The sequence below is a fragment of the Leopardus geoffroyi genome, chromosome A1 (assembly GCF_018350155.1).
Source record: "Leopardus geoffroyi isolate Oge1 chromosome A1, O.geoffroyi_Oge1_pat1.0, whole genome shotgun sequence".
Taxonomy (NCBI): domain Eukaryota; kingdom Metazoa; phylum Chordata; class Mammalia; order Carnivora; family Felidae; genus Leopardus; species Leopardus geoffroyi.
Window position 1 is genome coordinate 70,691,789 of NC_059326.1, and position 18,277 is coordinate 70,710,065.

At 51.8% G+C, this 18,277-nt stretch overlaps 1 protein-coding gene across 1 annotated transcript; it reads right to left on the reverse strand.

Annotated features, from left to right (window-relative positions):
• Positions 1–15,220: 15,220 nt before the first annotated feature.
• LOC123580381 (G-protein coupled receptor 183-like) lies at positions 15,221–17,952 on the reverse strand. The gene is given in 3 exon segments (XM_045445059.1): positions 15,221–15,564; positions 15,908–16,332; positions 16,335–17,952. Coding segments are annotated over 3 exon segments (768 nt in total). The 5' UTR covers positions 16,468–17,952; the 3' UTR covers positions 15,221–15,354.
• Positions 17,953–18,277: the final 325 nt, after the last annotated feature.

Sequence of the window (18,277 nt, forward strand, 5' to 3'; positions counted from 1 at the left end):
AGTTGCCAAGTTTCCATTAGCTTCCATCCTTTTCATATGACTGCCCGGCCTTTGCCACCTTCCTAGTCACCACCCCCCAGATCATCCCGATCCCGACCACTCCCCAACCCCACACACATCCGACTCTTCAGTCTTGGGCACGTCCTCTTGACCTGGCTGGAGTTCCCATCGCTGGCCCACTGCTGCTTCCTGCAGATTTTGACCCAATAGCCACCAGTAGTGGGTTTGAATACCCAAAAATACCCCGCATCCTGTCAAGACCCCCAGAAATCTTTCGGGCTGATGGGCCCCCCCCCCACCCCCCCACCCCCACAAAGAGAAACCTTTTGTGTTTGATGCATAGTGACGCGTGCCAGACGGGGGCATCAGCGAGCCGTTGGCTTGGTTTTGTGACGTCTAGAAAAGTTCATGTAGACATTTGACTTTGTGCAAATGGCAGCAACAGATCGGGCCTCATTTTCAAGTAAGCCAGTTCCACTTGACAAGAGGAAGAAGGAAAAAGTTGTCTGTGGTGAACCCCCCCTCTTCCTCAAATTAAGGAGACTCTGCCTTTGGAGTTCTGATTCATCAACTTGGACCGGGTTTGGGATTCCAAAAGGAAAATAATTTCAAGGAAACTGAGCATAAAATTGTGAATGCACGCATTCCACAGTAGCACTTAGAACTTTGTCTGAGTCCCTGAGTGTAGATTTCTGCCACAGTGCTTCTCAAGTGCAAATAATAGGGTCTAAATCATAAACTTGAGGGGTTTTTTTTTGTTTGTTTTTGTTTTTTGTTTTTTTTTTTTACTCAGGTAGCTGAAGTGATATTTAATTTGGGAGAATCAAAGGTTATTTTTCAGAATCCCCTAACCCCTGTAGTGTGTTTGTAAAGGGACAGACCAAGAATATCAAAATTGCCTTCTGGTTCAGACTAAAATTTTAGTTCCCAAACTTCAGTCTCTCATGTAAGAAGACTTACCAGAATCATGTGAATTTGCTAACCTGCTTGCTATCTCATGGAGAACCCACACTAGCTAAATGGCTGTGCCCCAGTAGAGTTGGGATTTCAGGACAAGGCTTGGGAGCCTGGGGGCTGGGGGAGTGGGCACCAGATGTGGAAAATCAATCTGGAAAGAGGGGAAAGATCCGGAGTCCTGCTCTGGGGATCACAGAGGAAGGCAGGTGACAGAATATGGAGAGAGGAAAGAAGAGGGTTAGTTTCCTGCATTTCTAGTGGAGGAGGTGAGCATAGGGGGCCCGTCTGCAGTGCTGCAGGGAAAGGGAGGTTAGTGTCAGCCCAGCGATGGCAGATGCCAGCAACAAGAGCTGGAACAGAGAACAGGAGAGACAGCAGAGGTCGGCTGTGTGCACTGGTCCGGGAAATGTGTGGAGGGAGGAGACAGGGCAGGGACACTGTTCCTGGGTCACCTTGTGGGTCAAGGTAACCAAATTGGTGATGAGAGACCAGAGCTGTAGGCCCTGGAAGGGGTATAATCAGAACTGTGAAGAGAGGTTGGCCTTGGGAACGAAGAAGAAGGCTTCTGTCCTCCAGAACCAGAGATAGTTAAGGAAGTTAGAGGTGAGTTGTAAACTTTGAGCAACTTTTGAAGAAGTTCAAGTGCTAGTTTCTGGCTTCTAAATGAAGCAGGAAGGCAAGGGGGCGGGAGCTTGAGGAGAATGGATGACGTGGGGCCAACCAGAGGTGGATAAAGGCTTGTTGGCCACTTTTGCTGATCAGCTGCAGTGTTTTGGTCCGCTGACCCCATATGTCGTGGGAGTTTCAGAGCCCTGAGAGATTTCGACAAATTCAGACGGTCCCAGGAACTAGTAGCACACACCGCCCCTCCTAGTACCTTCAGGCCAACCCACACTGTGCCCTTTCTCTCTGTTCTGAGCTGCCCTGGGGTCTGAGGAGACTTGGCGGGAGAGGGCAGAGAGAGCAGGCCGCTCCTGAGAAGGCGTAGGGCACAGGGGTCCCTGACCCACCCTGGTTCTCACCCAAATACAAGAGTGCCTTAGGGACCCTGGGACTGCTCCGAGGCTGTCCAGGAGGGTGTCGCCCTCTGCCCCCCTATTCCCCCCACCCCACCCCACCCCGCCCCCTGCCGTGGCCGGACCCAGACATCCCAGGGCCTCCACTTGGCTGCTGCAAAAGGAGCATCAGCAAAAAGATTGCAGGGTGACCCAGCCACCCACAGTGGTTCACACCAGAGAAAACCTCCACAATCCCCAGTGCTCAGCCCAGGCATGTGAGAACCCCATTCAGTCGGATTTCTGCCACTTCGCTCAGTCTTCAGTGCCCCGGCTGACGTGGCTTCCACCAGCAAAGCTGAGTGTGCTATCTTTTCCACGGTGGCCTGGTGGAACCCAAGTGGCAGACTGGATTTGATGCCTTTGGGATCTTTTTTTTTTTTTTTTTTTAACATTTTTTTAAGTTGATTTAGTCTGAGAGTGAGCAAGAGAGAGAGAGAGCAGGGTAGGAGCAGAGAGAGAGAATCCTAAGCAGGCTCCGAGCTATCAGCACAGAGGCAGACTCAGGGCTCCAACTCAGGAACCATGACATCATGACCTGAGCCAAAGTCAAGAGTCGGATGCTTAACCGACTGAGCCACCCAGGCACTCCTGATGCCTTTGGAATCTTTAAACAGAGGCTGTGATTTCCTGTGGTGCCAGTCTCTAGAGCCTTATTCTGAATTTAGCACTTGAATTAAGTACTGAGAGTGCAGATGTCAGGTAATCCCTCGCTAGGCTGGGCTGTAAAGAGGAGAATGTATCAGAAAGCCACAGGGAACACCAAAGCTGAGGGCCTGTTTCATGGTGGGAAAGGGGGTCCCAGCTCCTAGCTCCTCTCCTGTCCCCCCTGCACCTTCAGAGATGTGCTGTGCCCCCAGGTGCCCCAACAGCCCAGCTAGCTGACTTTTCTGTCATCCTGTTCGCAGGGGACCGTGGTCGGTTTTGCTCTTTTGCTGTATAGAGGTTTTATTGTGAGATTTTGTAATGATGTTCGACAGAAGTGCTGCATTATATCTGAAAACTGTCTGGCCTCCTACTATGTGTGCAGATCTTGTAAAACCCTTATTTCTGTCCCTATGAACTAACCCATCTTTCATATGCATAAAGCTGCAAGAATCACAGAAGTCTTTCCAGAACAGGCCACATCTGCACACCAGGGGGTGTGGTGGCTAAGATGTTGCCTCCTCAGCAGGTGGGGACCAGGTTGTGTTTAAATCTGCACAAAGATGAATGTGATGTCCACATCCGCCTCTGCCTTGAGCACCTGTTTAAAAGGAGGAAGTGCACTTATTTTGTTTAAGCAAAAAAAAGTCAAGGGAATACTTGGAAAAGCCAGCAGGCCAAGGCCAGCCCTTTTCCCGTCTGGGAAGAGACAGGCTGAATGTGGACAGAACAACAAATAAAGCCAAATACCCACTCCCAGCCTCTTGATCCTGATTGTTTGTATGAGGAGCCATGTTAAATACTTACGACATTTCTAAATTCAGAGTTCAAAACCACTCCAAAATGATAGAAACAAATTCGGGGGTTATAATTGTTTTGGGGGCAGGGGAAGGAAGTGGAGAAGGTATGGAGCAAAGGAGGGTCTGTTTTTAACATCTTACATAGATGCTGTTATATGTACGCCTCTGTATTATAAAATCTTCAATACGAAGTTCAAACCCTCCAAACAAATCTTGCATCCCTCTTCAGGGCTTGCAGACTTCTGGGGGTTCAGACAAAGAGGCTTAGTGCACCCCTACATTGGGAGCGCCCCTGCCAGTGGAGTGTGGCTGCAGCCCAGAGGAACAGCACCAAGGGAACTTCTCACACACCCCCACCCTCATTTCCATGAGGACACTTCTGGCCAAGACCCTGCTGGGGCTGGGTGCAGAGCACAGCATTTCCTCAGGACTCACCCAGGAATTCTGATGCTTTCCAGGAGATTCCTGCATGGGCTCAAACCTTATCCCTCCTGCCCAAAGCTGGTAGAGATGTCCTTAAAGAGCACCAGACCCAGGCCACCCCTGGACTGTGATGTCTGGCCTGGGCTTGTGGTTCGGGTGGAAATTAATCCACCTTGATCCTTGCATATGCTGCAGCCACATGGGGTCTAGAGCCTTCCACCTCATGGAAGTGCAGGGTACGGATCTGCTGGGACTAAGGGAGGGGCTAGTTCCTCAGGCCTGGCGTCAGGGGCCGGGGACCCATAGCCAGCACCTGACGGAACAGGAGGCAGCATTCAGCACAGGCCCAGCCCTCTAAGGGGACCCTCCTAGAAGCCGACCTAAGAGATGCTCCTGGTGTACCTGACAGCTAACCAGCGATTCTGCTACCGCCAGTGATTCTCTGCTGGGTGCCTCCCTGCAAGGGCTGAAATAACCGTAATAAGTCCCCTGTGGGCAAGAGCTGTGCTTTCCTCGCATGCGCCAGGCATCCAATGGGTGAGTGAGTGAGTGAGTGAGTGGACACAATAAGGTGGCGCCTGGCTGGCTCAGTCAGTGGAGCAGGTGACTCTTGATCTCAGGCTTGTAAGTTTGAGCCCCATGCTGGATATAGAGATGACTTAAAACTACAGTCTTAGGGCACCTGGCTCAGTCTTAGGGTGGCTCGGTCTGTTGGGGGTCCAACTCTTGGTTTCGGCTCAGGTCATGATCTCATGGTTTGTGGGTTTGAGCCCCTGCATCAGCTCTGCCCTGACAGTGTGAAGCTTGCTTGAGATTCTCCCCCCGCCCCCGCCTTTCCCACCGCTCACATGCACCCACAGTCTCTCTCTATCTAAATAAACTTTAAAAATTTTTTTTCTAATCTTAAAAAAGGATATATTGCTTAATTTATACACATAAATAAAATAAAATTAAAAAATAAAATAAAATAAAATAAATCTCTAGCCTCTAAAAGAATGGCCACTATCTTTAATAGAAATGGCACATGGCAGAAGCTCTCTTATCTCTTTTTTTTTTTTTTTTTTCACATTTATTTACTTTTGAGAAACAGAGCACGATGGGGGAAGGAGCAGAGAAAGAAGGAGACACAGAATCTGAAGCAGGCTCTAGGCTCTGAGCTGTCAGCACAGAATCTGGAGCCGGGGCCCGAACCCACGAACCACGAGATCATGACCTGAGCCAAAGTCAGATGCTTAACCAACCGAGCCACCCAGGTGCCCACCTATCTTTTTTTTTTTTTTTTTACATTTATTTATTTTGAGAGAGAGAGAGAGAGAGGGAGAGAGAGACAGTGGGAGTGGGGGAGGGGCAGAGAGAGGGAGAAAGAGAATCCTAACCAGGCTCTGAGCTGTCAGTGCAGAGCCCCATGTGGGGCCCAAACTCAGAAACCATGAGATCACGACACAAGCCAAAATAAAGAGTCAGACGCTTAATGGACTAAGCCACCCAGGCGCCCCAGAAGTTCTCCTACCTTAAGCTGGGGACTGGTACTGACTCAGTTAATGTTGGATGTGAATATATATGCCCATGTATATGTATATAGAACCCATATATTAACTATTTTAAGTTAGAGCATGACAATGTAATTAATTCATCAATCTTCTGGTGTTGCTGGAGCTAAAGCCTTTTTATTTTTAATGATAGTTGTGCTTATTAGAAGCTTGTATCTTTCAAAATCCACACCCATATTGCATGGATTACAGGTCCCACTTTGGATCTCTATCACAGCTAGCATGGGAACTCAGTGAAGCAATCAGAGGGGAGTGCATTTCTTCCTGGGTTTTTACATTTTTGTGATGTCTCGTAGTTGTCACACTCACGCCTATTTTTACAGCAGGTTTGGTTCTGTCAGCAGTTTACATCCATGAAACTTTCCAAAGCATTGCATTTAGTTCTTATAAAAACAGCTCCTGGGTGCCTGTGTGGCTCAGTCAGTTGAGCGTCTGACTCTTGATTTCCAATCAGGCCATGGTCTCACAGTTGTGAGATTGAGCCCCGATTCCACAAATGTGGGGCCTGCTTAAGATTCTCTCTCTCCCGGGGCACCTGGGTGGCTCAGTCGGTTGAGTGTCTGACTTCGGCCCAGGTCATGATCTCACGGTTCATGGGTTCGAGCCCCACGTTGGGCTCTGTGCTGACAGCTCAGAGCCTGGAGCCTGCTTCGGACATGTGTCTCCCTCTCTCTCTGCCTCTCCCCTGCTCATGCTCTGTCTCTGTCTCTCTCTCAAAAATAAACATTAAAAAAAATTCTCTCTCTCCCTTTGCCCCTGTCACCCTCACTCTCTCTCTGTCTCACACATAAAAAAATTAAAATCAAAAAAATAAGAGTGAAAAAATCTTGGGGCGCCTGGGTGGCTCAATTGGTTAAGCATCCGACTTTAGCTCAGGTCACGATCTCACGGTTCATGAGTTTGAGCCCCACGTTAGGCTCTGCGCTGACAGTGTGGAGCCTGTATGGGATTCTCTCTCTCTCTCTCTCTCTCTCTCTCTCTCCCTCTCCCCCCCCCGCCTCTCTCTCTCTCTCTCTCTCTCTCGTCCTCTCTCTCTCTCCCTCTGTTAAATAAATAAATAAATTAATTAATTAACAAACAAACATATAAATAAAGCTCTTTTCACCTGTGTACTTTATCAGTTTACATAATAATTACTTAAATTATTTAATTTCACTAACAACTGACACGCGAAGCTTTGGGAACAACCACAGCTGTGTCTCTGTGAGCATGACACGCCACTGGGGACATAGGAACAGGGGCTAGGAGAGGCCACCGGCCACTGGCACACGTGTGGTGTGGGCGACCCTCAGACCCACGCTTCCCTCGAGCTGAGTGCAATCTGCCAAGAGAATTTCCATCATAGCTACAATCACCGCGAACAGTGGAGAAAGTCATTCAGATAAGGGAGAGTCACCAAAGAGGTCCCCCAAAAGGCAGCATTAGGATGTTGAGGGGCCTCTGTCCCCGATTTCTTATTCTGCTTCTTAGATGCCTGCCCGCACCCCACTGCCCTGGCCTCACTGAATGAGTTTAACAGCGTCTCACCAGCTCCAACACCAAGATCTTGCTGGGCCCCGGGGAGCAGCGTGCCTGGTCTCCCTGCCTCCCACACGGGATTCAAGGCAGGACGTCCTCACGGCTGCACGGTAGCTGACTTGTTAGCTCCTGAGCCCGTATCCCTATCTTGTTCTCCCTGGCTCCGCCAACCTGCCGTCCCTCCCCTCTTTCTTCAGGTTTCTGTCCCAGCATTGTGTGAGCCCGGCCCCACACCATTCACTCTTTTCCTAGATGAGGAAGTAGACACCAGCCAGAGGCTAAACAGGTGATCGAAGTCAAGCCACCCACATAGAACACACACAGAAAACCCCTAAAGATACAGCAAAACCCATGAACTCATGGAAAACCAGGCTGCACTTACCCATCTTAAAGTCTCGGATACAGAAATCACACAGATCTCAGAGCTGGAAGGACATCAGTGATCATCGTGACTGATGTTCTCTGTTTGCACACAAAACCAGGTTCCAGAACTGCCAGTGACTCACCAAGGCTCCTTGGGGCCCAGCAGGCATGGAACCTGCACCTCATGAGGTCCCCATCTGACGAGTCCCCTTCGTCCCCACCAGCTGTGGTGGGCTTTCGCCATAAGGGTGGAGGTAACAGAGCTCTCAAGACTGCACTTCCCAAGGAAGGTGCCTCCGGGTCCTTGGCCTCTCTCCTCTTCCGGCCAAGTGGAAGCCGGTTCCACCAGCTCTGCCCGGGCAGGTGACATTAGAGGCTACGGTGGTTACCATTCCCCTTCTCAGTCACATCCCCACACGCGTACCAGAACTCTGTGAATATAAAAGATGAGTGCATGGATAAAACAACAGATAAGATTAATAGACTTCCGCAGAAGTGCTTAACGGAGTAGGGCAGTTGGACGTCGGAAACATAATCTTTAGGCCGTAGGATGAGCGGGGGCTCTGCACGAAAGCTTCTCAGAAAATCCAGGACATCCACTTGACCCAGGGAGAGAATGTGAGCAGAAGGGTACTGTGTGTGGTGCCTGCACCTCCTCCAGCTCCAGCCGCCAGTTAACCTCACACCGCGTGTCATCGGCCCTGTGAGACGCAAAAGCAGGCTCACTCTCCGGCATAAACGCCGTGCTCACATCAGACGTGACACGTTGTTAGCTCTTAGAGGTGCCTAAAAAAAATAAGTGGGAAAAATAACATTTGCTGTATTTGGGCTTCTCCTTTTGTTTCAACAGGTGGTAGGAGGTGTGAAGTTTGCAGAAAAGAGCAGGATCCATATCCTTTCCTGAAATCGGGTAGAAAGGTTAAAAATACCATATGAGTCTGCTGGGGCTGCCGTAGCAAAGTACCACAGACTGGGGCAGCTTAAACAACAAAAGTTTTGTCCTTACAGTTTGGAGACTGGGAGTCTGAGACCAAGAGGTGAGCTAGGTTGGTTTCTTCTGAGGCTCTCTCCTTGGCTTACAGACGGCCACCTTCTGTGTCTTTGAGTGGTCTGCTTCTGTGTGTTCCTGTGTCCCAATTTCATCTTATAAGGACACCAGTCTGTTGGATCAGGGCCTACTCTAACGACCTCATTTTTTTTTTTTTTTTTAACGTTTATTTATTTTTGAGACAGAGAGAGACAGAGCATGAATGGGGGAGGGTCAGAGAGAGGGAGACACAGAATCTGAAACAGGCCTCAGGCTCCGAGCTGTCAGCGCAGAGCCCGACACGGGGCTCAAACTCACGGACCGCGAGATCATGACCTGAGCCAAAGTCAACCCCCCAACTGACTGAGCCACCCAGGCGCCCCAAACAACCTCATTTTAAAGACTGTCTCAGAGGTGCCTGGGTGGCTCAGTCAGTTAAACGTCTGACTCTTGGTTTCGGCTCAGGTCATGATCTGACAGTTGGTAGGATCAAGCCCCACGTCAGGCTCTGGACTGGAGCCTGCTTGGGATTCTCTCTCTCTCCCTCTCTTTCTGCCCCTCCCCCACTGTCTCTCTTTCTCAAAAATAAGTAAACATTAAAAAAATAAAAATAAAGACTCCAAATGCAGTCCCATTTGGAGGCTGGGACCTCACCATGAATTCTGGCTGGATGCAAACCATCCCATAACAAATTCCTCAAGGACAGAATGAAGGATGCTACTGCTGACGACATGACCCTCCATACTCCACTCCATGACGGTGATCGCTGGGGCAGCCATCACTTCCCAGGTTAGTTATAACTGGGCCAACAAATATGCTGCAGAGGCAGCCCGGTGTGTAAGAAATGCGGCCTTTCCAGGCGGGACTCTGTGGGCCCCATCAGCTGTGTGACTGCCAATGGCCATGGCCTTCCCATGCAGTGAGAGTGTTACTTGCCCAGCTCCAGGCACCTCAGAGGGTTGCTTTGGCTGGCAGTCCCCATGGGAGTGTGGACCTGCTTCCTAAACTATGAAATAGCATATTTGTGGAATATTCTTCATGTGTTATGATACTAATAATAAGCTACCACCTGATTTTGACTGGATGCTGAAGATTCTGGCATCTTTAATGTCGTGTGACTGCACTGGCCGACCTTAGTCAAGAGCTGTTCCCGCGAACCTGGAAACCATCTGTGCCTGTGCCTCTAACCCCCGTCCTTCTCTCCTCCTGAAAAAAGGTTTTGTTTTAAAATGATCACCAGAGACTTTCTCCACTGTCTTCTTCCTTCTGTGTGTCCTCACCTTCAGCCTCTTCTCTGACTCCTTCCCTTTCGAGACTGAAACCATAACAATTTCTCTATGATTACCCAAAAAAAAAAAAAAAAAAAAAAATCCCAAGGCACCTGGGTGGCTTGGTTGAGCGTCTGACTCTTGATTTCAGCTCAGGTCATGATCTCACGGTGTGTGAATTTGAGCCCCACATCGGGCTCACCTGCTCTCAGTGCAGAACCTGCTTGGGACTCTCTCTCTCCCTCTCTCTCTGCCCCTCCTCTGCTCTTTCTCTCTCTCTCTCTCTCTCTCTCTCTCTCTCTCTCTCTCTCTCTCTATCAAAAACAAATAACAACAACAACAACAAAAAGAGTGATAAGTGTTTAAACAAAAATCCCATCCCTCATTCCCTACCCTGTCTTCCAATTCATCCTTAGAGACCAGTCTCTTGAGGCATGTTTGGACACCTGCTGACCCCACCTCCTCAGCCTGCTAGCATCTGGCTTCTGGCCGCCCTGGGCCCTGGCATCACCCTGCAGGGCCACAATCAGATGCATGGTGATTCAAGCTGGCCTGTTCCAAATCTCCTTACTGTGCCTCTGGGAAGCACAGCAAAGGCTCCTGCTTCTTTTCCCCTTGTTCCCTCTGACCCCTGACCACCCGCCCCCCGACATACACCGGTGCATCTGCATGTGGCCTCCCACCCCCGCCTCTTGGGAACCGTACGTAACTAGCTTTTCAAATGGCAAGCGTCTGCTGACCTGTCAGCCCCACCATTCCTGAACAGTAATAAAGCCTACGTTGTACAACAGTCTCCCTCAACTCTAAGAATATTGTCTACCTCAGGCCTCCCAAATCTCCCTAAATCTGTCTTCTCGGCCTCAGGCCTCATATGTCCTGCTCTATACTGGACACCTCCATATGCCTCCCACCTTCTCCCACCCCTACACTATATCTTACCCCGGATTCCCTATCGGGAATGATACCACCATCCATCCGATCTTCCAGCCCCAAACCTGGGAGCACTCCCAGACAGCCTCCCCATTCTCTTCTCCCATTGTCTGAGTCTCCACTTAACACTGAACACATTCTCCTGTCGTTGTCTGATTGCAGTTGTGTGGCACCTGCTGGTCTACACAATCCATGAGGTTGAAGGGCCATGTCCCCATAGTCCCCCTGTATCCACAGAGCCTGGGCTAATACTTGATAAATGTGTGAACTGATGAAGCGGAGTACTGGCCCAGAGACAGAATTGGAACTCACTGCAGAAGTGGGGTGTCCCCTGCCGTTTCTTGTGGGGCTTGAACCCACAGACTGTGAGATCATGACCTGAGCCGAAATCAAGAGTTGGATGCTTAACCGACTGAGCCTCCCAGACGCCTCCCCACCACCCCGCTCCCAACAGCCTGCCCTTTCTGCACGGGCTCACCATCATCTCTGTGTGCTGGGAGAGAAGTCACTTGTGGATTCAGCTGATGAGAGTTTACTGGGACTTTCTGGCAAAGTTTCCAGCAGTTCACCCCCTATGTGCAGCCTAGCAAAGGGAATAATGTCAGGCATTAGCAAACAGAGGGCTCCTTGCCTCCCGAGGACAGACCACCTCCCACAGCCATTGCAGGGCTGTTAAGGCAACAGAACACATCTCAGGGTTTCTTGGGATCAAAGAATGTGGGCCCAGGAAGATGGTGTAGACCTTTGGCATTAGAAAACAAGTCTTTCAAGACTTCAGTGGTTACAGAGGAACCAGGACATCCATGTCACGAGGGATTCCTATGGCCTGAAGCGTGATCTGACTTGTGCACTACAGGGTTGGGGTGTCTGAGGGGGCCGAGGCCTGGCCCTGAGCCCGGCTGCCCACAACCCTCACCCGCCAGATGAGCTTCTCAGTCTCCGTGTCTGTCCTGTACACAGTCACTTGGTGAAGTGAGAAAGAAAACTGTAGTGAAAGCCAAACCGTGGGTAACTTGTGGTATGCAGCAAAATCCCAAGGAAATGTGATTCTCAGTGAAAACATGCTTTCTGGAGAAAGCCAAGAGGCCATAGGAACATTTGGGTATCTACAAACTTGATTTATGAAACTCTGCTCTTCCCCCTTAAAATGTCAAGTGATTAAGATTCCTAGAAGTCATCATGAAACCCTCCACCCAGTGACAGAAACCCCTGCACACCTCTGCTGGTTGGGTGCCCTTTGTCCACCCCCAGGGAATGGGACCTGGTGACCTTATCACAGGGCCTTGACCTTCAGGGCTGCCCTGGGCCTCCTGGCATACTCTGGACTGGCCTCCCATGTGGAGAGTGAGGAGACCCTGATGTTTCCATCTTGGCATGGAGTTATCCTGACAGGGCCTGGAAAATAAACCATGATAGCTAAACTCTAACGGGGGTTTAAAACAGGACCCTCTCACCACTTCCGCCGAACCTCACCTTCACAGTGGGTGTTAGGGCTTAGAGCTGGGGAGAGGTTAGGGATGGAGGTGGGGCTCAGAAGAGTCTGGAACCAGGTGTTCAGAAATGGGTGTTATAGGTTGAATTTTGTTCCCCCACGAGGATAGGATGAAGTCCCAGTACCTGGGTATGTGACCACAATTGGCAGCAGGTTCTTGGCAGGTATAATCCAGGTAAAATGAATGAGGTCATTAGGGTGGGCCTAACCCAAGATGACTGGTGTCCTTATGAAAAGACCTCGGTAAAGACGGAGATGTACCAGGAGAATGCCACGTGGAAATGGAGACAGAGATCCGGGTGATGCTTTACAAGCCAAGAACCCCCAAATATCGCCAGATAGCCCCCAGAAGCTGGGGAGAGCCTGGAACAGATTCTCCCCCACAGGCTCAGAAGGAACCAGCCCTACCAGTTTGGGGCTTTTAGCCTGTAGAAGGGTGAGAGGGTAAGTTTCTGTTGTTTTAATCCACCCAGTTGATGGTACTTTGTAACAGTAGCTTTAGCAAAGTAACACTGTGGGCAAGAAGGATGCTGCCTGAAGTCTCCCGGGAGGGGGGGCGGATTGCCCAGAGGGTTTGTTCAGACACACAGTGCTGGGCCCCTGCCACGGAGGGGCTGCTTCGGTGGGTCTGGGGTGGGGCCTGAGAATGTGCATTTCTAACAAGGCTGTAGGTGCTGCTGGTCCAGAGACCACACTTTGAGAACCACTGCACTAGGGGGCAGGATGTAGCCTAGGCATTGCAACCTTCCAGCCCCAGTAATGATGGGACGTATATCCCCACTACTGTGACTTGTGCCAGCCCACTTAGAACACTGCAGTGGCCACAGTCCATTTTCATTTTAAATCATCTCTTTAGCTTTTTTTTTTTTTTAATATTTATTTTTGTGAGAGTGAGAGAGAGAGCAAGCAAGAGCATGAGAGTGGGAGGGGCAGAGACAGAGGGAGACACAGGATCTGAAGCAGGCTCCAGGCTCTGAGATGTCAGCACACAGCCCGACGCGGGGCTTGACCCCCCAAACGGTGAGATCCTGATGTGAGTTGAGGTCGGTCACCTAGCCGACCAGGCTGCCCATGTGCCCTTCCATCTCTTTAGTTTTAAATGATTTACACATGAGTTGGTTCGTGGACCTCCCCCACCCCCCAACAATAATAACCCCATGTGATAGGTGCCGGGGTCCCAATGTTTACAGACAGGAAAAGGAGGCCCAGGTGAGGGTATGAGTCCTCAACAGGACACTTTGCCCTCCTGATTCCCTGAGCTCAGGATTCCCACTCAGAGCCCGGCCTGGGAGCACCCCTGGCGAGTCCAGCCCTCAGAACTCACATGTCCCTCTTTGTAAACCACCTCTGAAGAGCAAGCCATCCCTGTCCACCTGTGGCTGGCTTTGCAAACCAAAGGTGCGACTCAGCTCGGCTCCCTCCCCCCGCCCATTGTCCCCACCTCTTTGCTACTGCATCTCTCAACCCTGGTCCTCCTTTCTGATCTTGTTTTATTCCCCAGTGCCCTCTGGCTGTGCCTTCGTCCTGCTTCCATGTGCCCCAGTAAACCACCTGAGCAGTTTGGAGCTGAGAAGCCCGGTGTCAGGGTAGACCGGTTATGAGAAACTCCAGAGAATGGCAAGAAGGACTAGAAAGGGCTGAAGTCAGGCAGGTCTGGGCAGCCGGTCTCCAAGGAGGAGGCCTCCTAGTTACCAAGGCAGCTCCCACCACCTCATCACACTGCTGGCTAGCCAGGCCCCCTCTTGCTGCCTCCTCCCCCGCCTTTGATAAGTGTGGGTTAGTGCAAACAGCGTGGGAGTGGAAGCTTTGCACTCCAGCCAGGTGTGGGCACACACTGTGGGCAGCTGGGATCTACTCAACATGGTGGCTGCAGTGGCTGGGGCAGGCGGGGGAGCTCTCAGGGGAGCTCTTGCATGGTGAATGCACAGGACCCCAAGGGCAGAGTTCCAAATTCTTTAGGCCTGTGGTACCCCCCCACCCCCACCCCCTGCCTCAGCAGGCCAGAAGCGCCTCCACTGAGCACTTGGCCGTCGTGTCCCCAGAGTGACATCCATGCCCGGACCTGTCTGGCCAGAGGGACACACGGCCATCGTGTCCGAGGGTAACTCAGAAGCTGAGTGTCCTCCTTGCTCGGAGCCCAGTGGAGCCAGACACCGAGGCAGAATGGAGGAAAAGCAACCCTGAACTGTGCCCTGAGCGCCCCCCGCCCCACCTGGGGCCTCTTGATGGGGTGCAGTGTATCCGACTGCAAGAGAGGAATTATCCTCGTGGCCTAAACCAGTGAGAACGGACTGAGCACCACCTCTCCTTACAGGTGGAGGCGCCCTGCACTGTGGGAGGGACAGCGACAAGGGGGCTCAGCCACAGCCGGGCTCAGGAGCGCCCAGCCCAGGTGACAAGTAACACCCCTTCCAGAGAGCAGAGCCCGAGACTGGAGGCGGAGGAGAGTCATGTGCCCCAAACGTCAGAAACTGCGAGATGCACGAAGCGGCGCATCGGGAGCGGAAGGTCACTGTGGGATAGGGACTGACGACTCCGCGGAGAGCCCCTGCTGCGGCTTGGGGGCGGGAACCCGAGGGATGGGCGGGGGCGGCTGACGCGCCGAGCAGAGCACTGCGCAAATCGCCCCAGTCCAAACGCGCCAAGTCGCTCTAAAGTCGGGAAGGTGCAATGAAAGGTTCGTCTGGATCGCCTGTCAACAACGCTCCCTTGGATAAGCGCTTCCAGACAGGCACTCAGCTAGTGAGAAACCCGTGCCCTTTCCCGGCCTTTGTCGTGTCCCCGCCGCACGGGTAATGGGGACGAGGTTGGTCCGCACAGGGAGCCCGGCGCCCGCGCCCCTGTCACTCCTCTCCGTCCGGACCCGCGCGCCCCCAGGTCCGGAGCTCGGGTGCGTCCCCAGAGCTTTCTGACATTTCCGGGGAAACCTTGGCGTTTTGTGAATGTTAACTTTAAGCTTTTACAAACTCTGCCTCGGAGGGAGGGACACTGTTGCTCTTTACAACATTTGCGTCCCCAAACTCGAAGCCTCGTTCTTTTGGTCTTTTCTGCATGCATTATGCAAATTCTCTCCCCCCCCCCCCCCGCCCACCTTCAGAGGCCCAGGAGCCCCCTGTTCTTTATTTCAGTCCATGAGAGGTGCTACATCCTGAAGCTGTCAAGTTCAAGCTCTGGGGCCCCCACTTAACCATCCAAGACTCTGTACCTAATTTTGCATTTATTCCCCTGTATTCTTTTTCTTAAAGAACCCACCCCCCAAATTATATAAGCTTCAGGCCCCCAGTCCTGCCCCCCTCCCTAGATAAAGTCTCAAAGCCAGTGAGTCATTAGACCTTATTCTCTTCTAAGGTCACTGAGCCCCCAGCCTGGTTGATACTCCGTGTTTCTGAGGAAGCTTTTCCCTGGGTGGGGGAGGAGGAAGACGCTGACGCTCTGAGTTTTAAGAAGCTGAGGAGCCATTTCCTGTACCGTGTGGAAGCAAAGAAGTAAATGATGGGGTCAGTGCCACCGTTCATGTTCATGAGGGGCATGGTGAGCTGAAGGGACAGTCCCCAGGCAAGATGGCGGATGGAGCATCTCTCTCAGCATGAACCAGATGATGGTGAGGTGGCAGGATCTGAAACACATGAGCACGGCCACCAGCACCACCAGGGTGAGCGGGCGGGCCCTCCGGTGGCAGCCTTTCTGGCTCCTCAGAGGGTTTTCCCGGGCTGTCCTGCACAGCTTCAAGGCGATCTTCATGTAACAGAACAGTATGATCCCCGCTGGCCCACAGAAGCTTATGGCACAGGCCACCAGGACGACGAGGGGCAGCCTGAGGATTCCCTCAACACTGTCCTACTCCATGCAGGCCGGCTTGCCTGCCATGGGCTTGGTCACGGGGATGAAGAGCAGGGGTGCCGTCTGCAGCGACGCCAGGGCCCAGACAGCCACGCTGACGAGCCACGCTCGGCCAGTGCCGCGGAGCTGGGGGCACCGGTGGGTGCGGACCACAGCCAGGTAACGGTCCACGCTCATGCACGTCATGAGGTAGACCCCCCCGTAGGTGTTCACGTAGAGGATGAGCGCCGTCAGCCTGCAGAGCCCTTCACCAAAAGGCCAGCTGAAGTCCAGCGGGTAGTAAGTGATCCTTCCAGGCAGGGCCAGCGTGAACAGGAGGTCAGACACTGCCAGCTGGACCAAGTAGACGCCCGTTGAGTTGATCTTCTTGCCCTTTTGACAGGCAAGGCGTAGGGCAAGGATGTTTCCCAGAGCACTGAAGACCAAGAGGGCTGTGTAGAATAGAGAGAGGGTCACACTGACTGCCGGGGTGGGGAGTGAGGAAGGCAGGAGCTGGCATTGTGGAGGAGGCGGCTTGGGTCAGCCATGCTGGCGGTCATGTCACTGAGGTCCTTGGGGAGACAAAAAAAAAAAAAAAAAAACAAAACATAATATTGCATCTGTGGGGCTATGCCTCTGTAGTAGTAATAAATTTGCTGAAACAACACGCAAATGAAAAACCTGTGTCTTTTTAGGTAAACTTTTGGGGGGCTTCTGGCTGGCTCAGTCGTTAAGGGTCCAACTTCGGCTCAGGTCATGACCTCGTGGTTCGTGGGTTCCAGCCCCAAGTCGGGCTCTGTGCAGCTATTGCTGTGTAACATGTTACCCCCAAAATTTAGCAGCTTGAAACACACTTCATTATGTTCACAGTCAGGATTTGAACAGGACAGAGTAAGAATGGCTTTTCTCCACTCCTCTGTGTTGGGAGCCTCAGCTGGGAAGTCACAACGGGGGGCTTACTCGATGGCAGAGCCTGGGACCGTGTGGGGGTGACTTCCCTCAGATGAACGGCAGTTGGTGCTGGCTTCTGGCTGGAACCTCAGCTAGGGATGTCAGCTAAAGCTCTCTCACGTGGACTCCTCACGAGACTGGGCTTCCTCAGCATAGCAGCCCGAAGGGAACTGCATTTCTTTCACGGACGCCTTAGACTTGAAAAGTGCCCCGGAAGCGACGTGGACGCTCCGTGCATTAACCACCTCTGTTATTTTCTGACTTTTGATGCTTTCACGTCTTGGGTCCTTGCTGACCCTCAAGGGACTGTCTCTTCCTGGGTCAGCCAATTCCTCGAGTGTGCTTTTCGAGGGTTCACCAACCAGTCCTCAGTCACACCCCAACCACCTCCTTTATCGGACTGTCTGGGCCACTCTCCACCTGCCCTAGTCACCCACAGGGCCAGATGCCAGACGACCAGGGCAGCCCCTGTGTCCCGGAGCCCCCTGAAATGATCCAAACTAGCCAGTCCAAGTCTGCTTTACCCCGCCTCACGTGGGTTTCGTCCTGCAGAAATCACACCAGCAGTTCTTGCCCACCTTTCTGCCTCTCTCTGTCTCCCGGCTGACGCTGGTGCTTCCCCTGTGACCCCTGTGATGTGGCCTGTCCCCTCTTCTCGGGATCGGTGAGTGACAAACCGTCTTTACCGATGGCAGTCGTCTTCTGATCTGTTGGCCTTCCTGAACCTCAATTTTTCTATTAATATGCTGTATTTTACAGCACCTTTTCTGACCTGGCCACAGAAGAATGACGTCATCACCCCCACCACCTCCAGTTGGCTACAAGTGAGTCACAAGCCCACGCAGAAAGAGAGAGGGACATAGCTCCCACCTCTCGATAGGAGGAAAAGCAAAGAATTCGTACCCACTTAAAAATCCCAACACGTACGGGCAAAAGCGTGCACAAGTCATACAGGTACAGTTTGATGATTTTCACAAAGTGAATACCTCCAAGGGATCAGCACCCAGATTGGGAAACATACCTCACCAGCCTCCCCAAAGCTCACCTTTGTGCCCTGTGTCCTCTGCCTCCACACCAGGGTAACTACTGTCCTCACTTCTAAAATCACAACTCAGGGACGCCTGGGTGGCTCGGTTGAGCATCTGACTCTTGATTTTGGCTCGGGTCATAATCCCAGGGTCGTGGGATTGAGCCCTGCCTCAGGCTCTGTGCTGAGTGTAGAGCCTGCTTGGGATTCTCTCTCTTTCTCTGTCTCCCTCTCCCCTGCTCACGCACATTCTCTCTCTCTCTCTCAAAGAAAATTAATAATAAAATTTAAAAATCACAACTCAGTTGCACGCCTGCTTCTGAACTTTAAACCAATGAAATCACAAGGTATATGTGTATTCTCACACAGGTAGCCATTTTGAGTCAACATTTGTGGGTTTTACCCATATTGTTGGGTGTGGTTGAAGCTCTTTTGTTCTCACTGCTATAAGA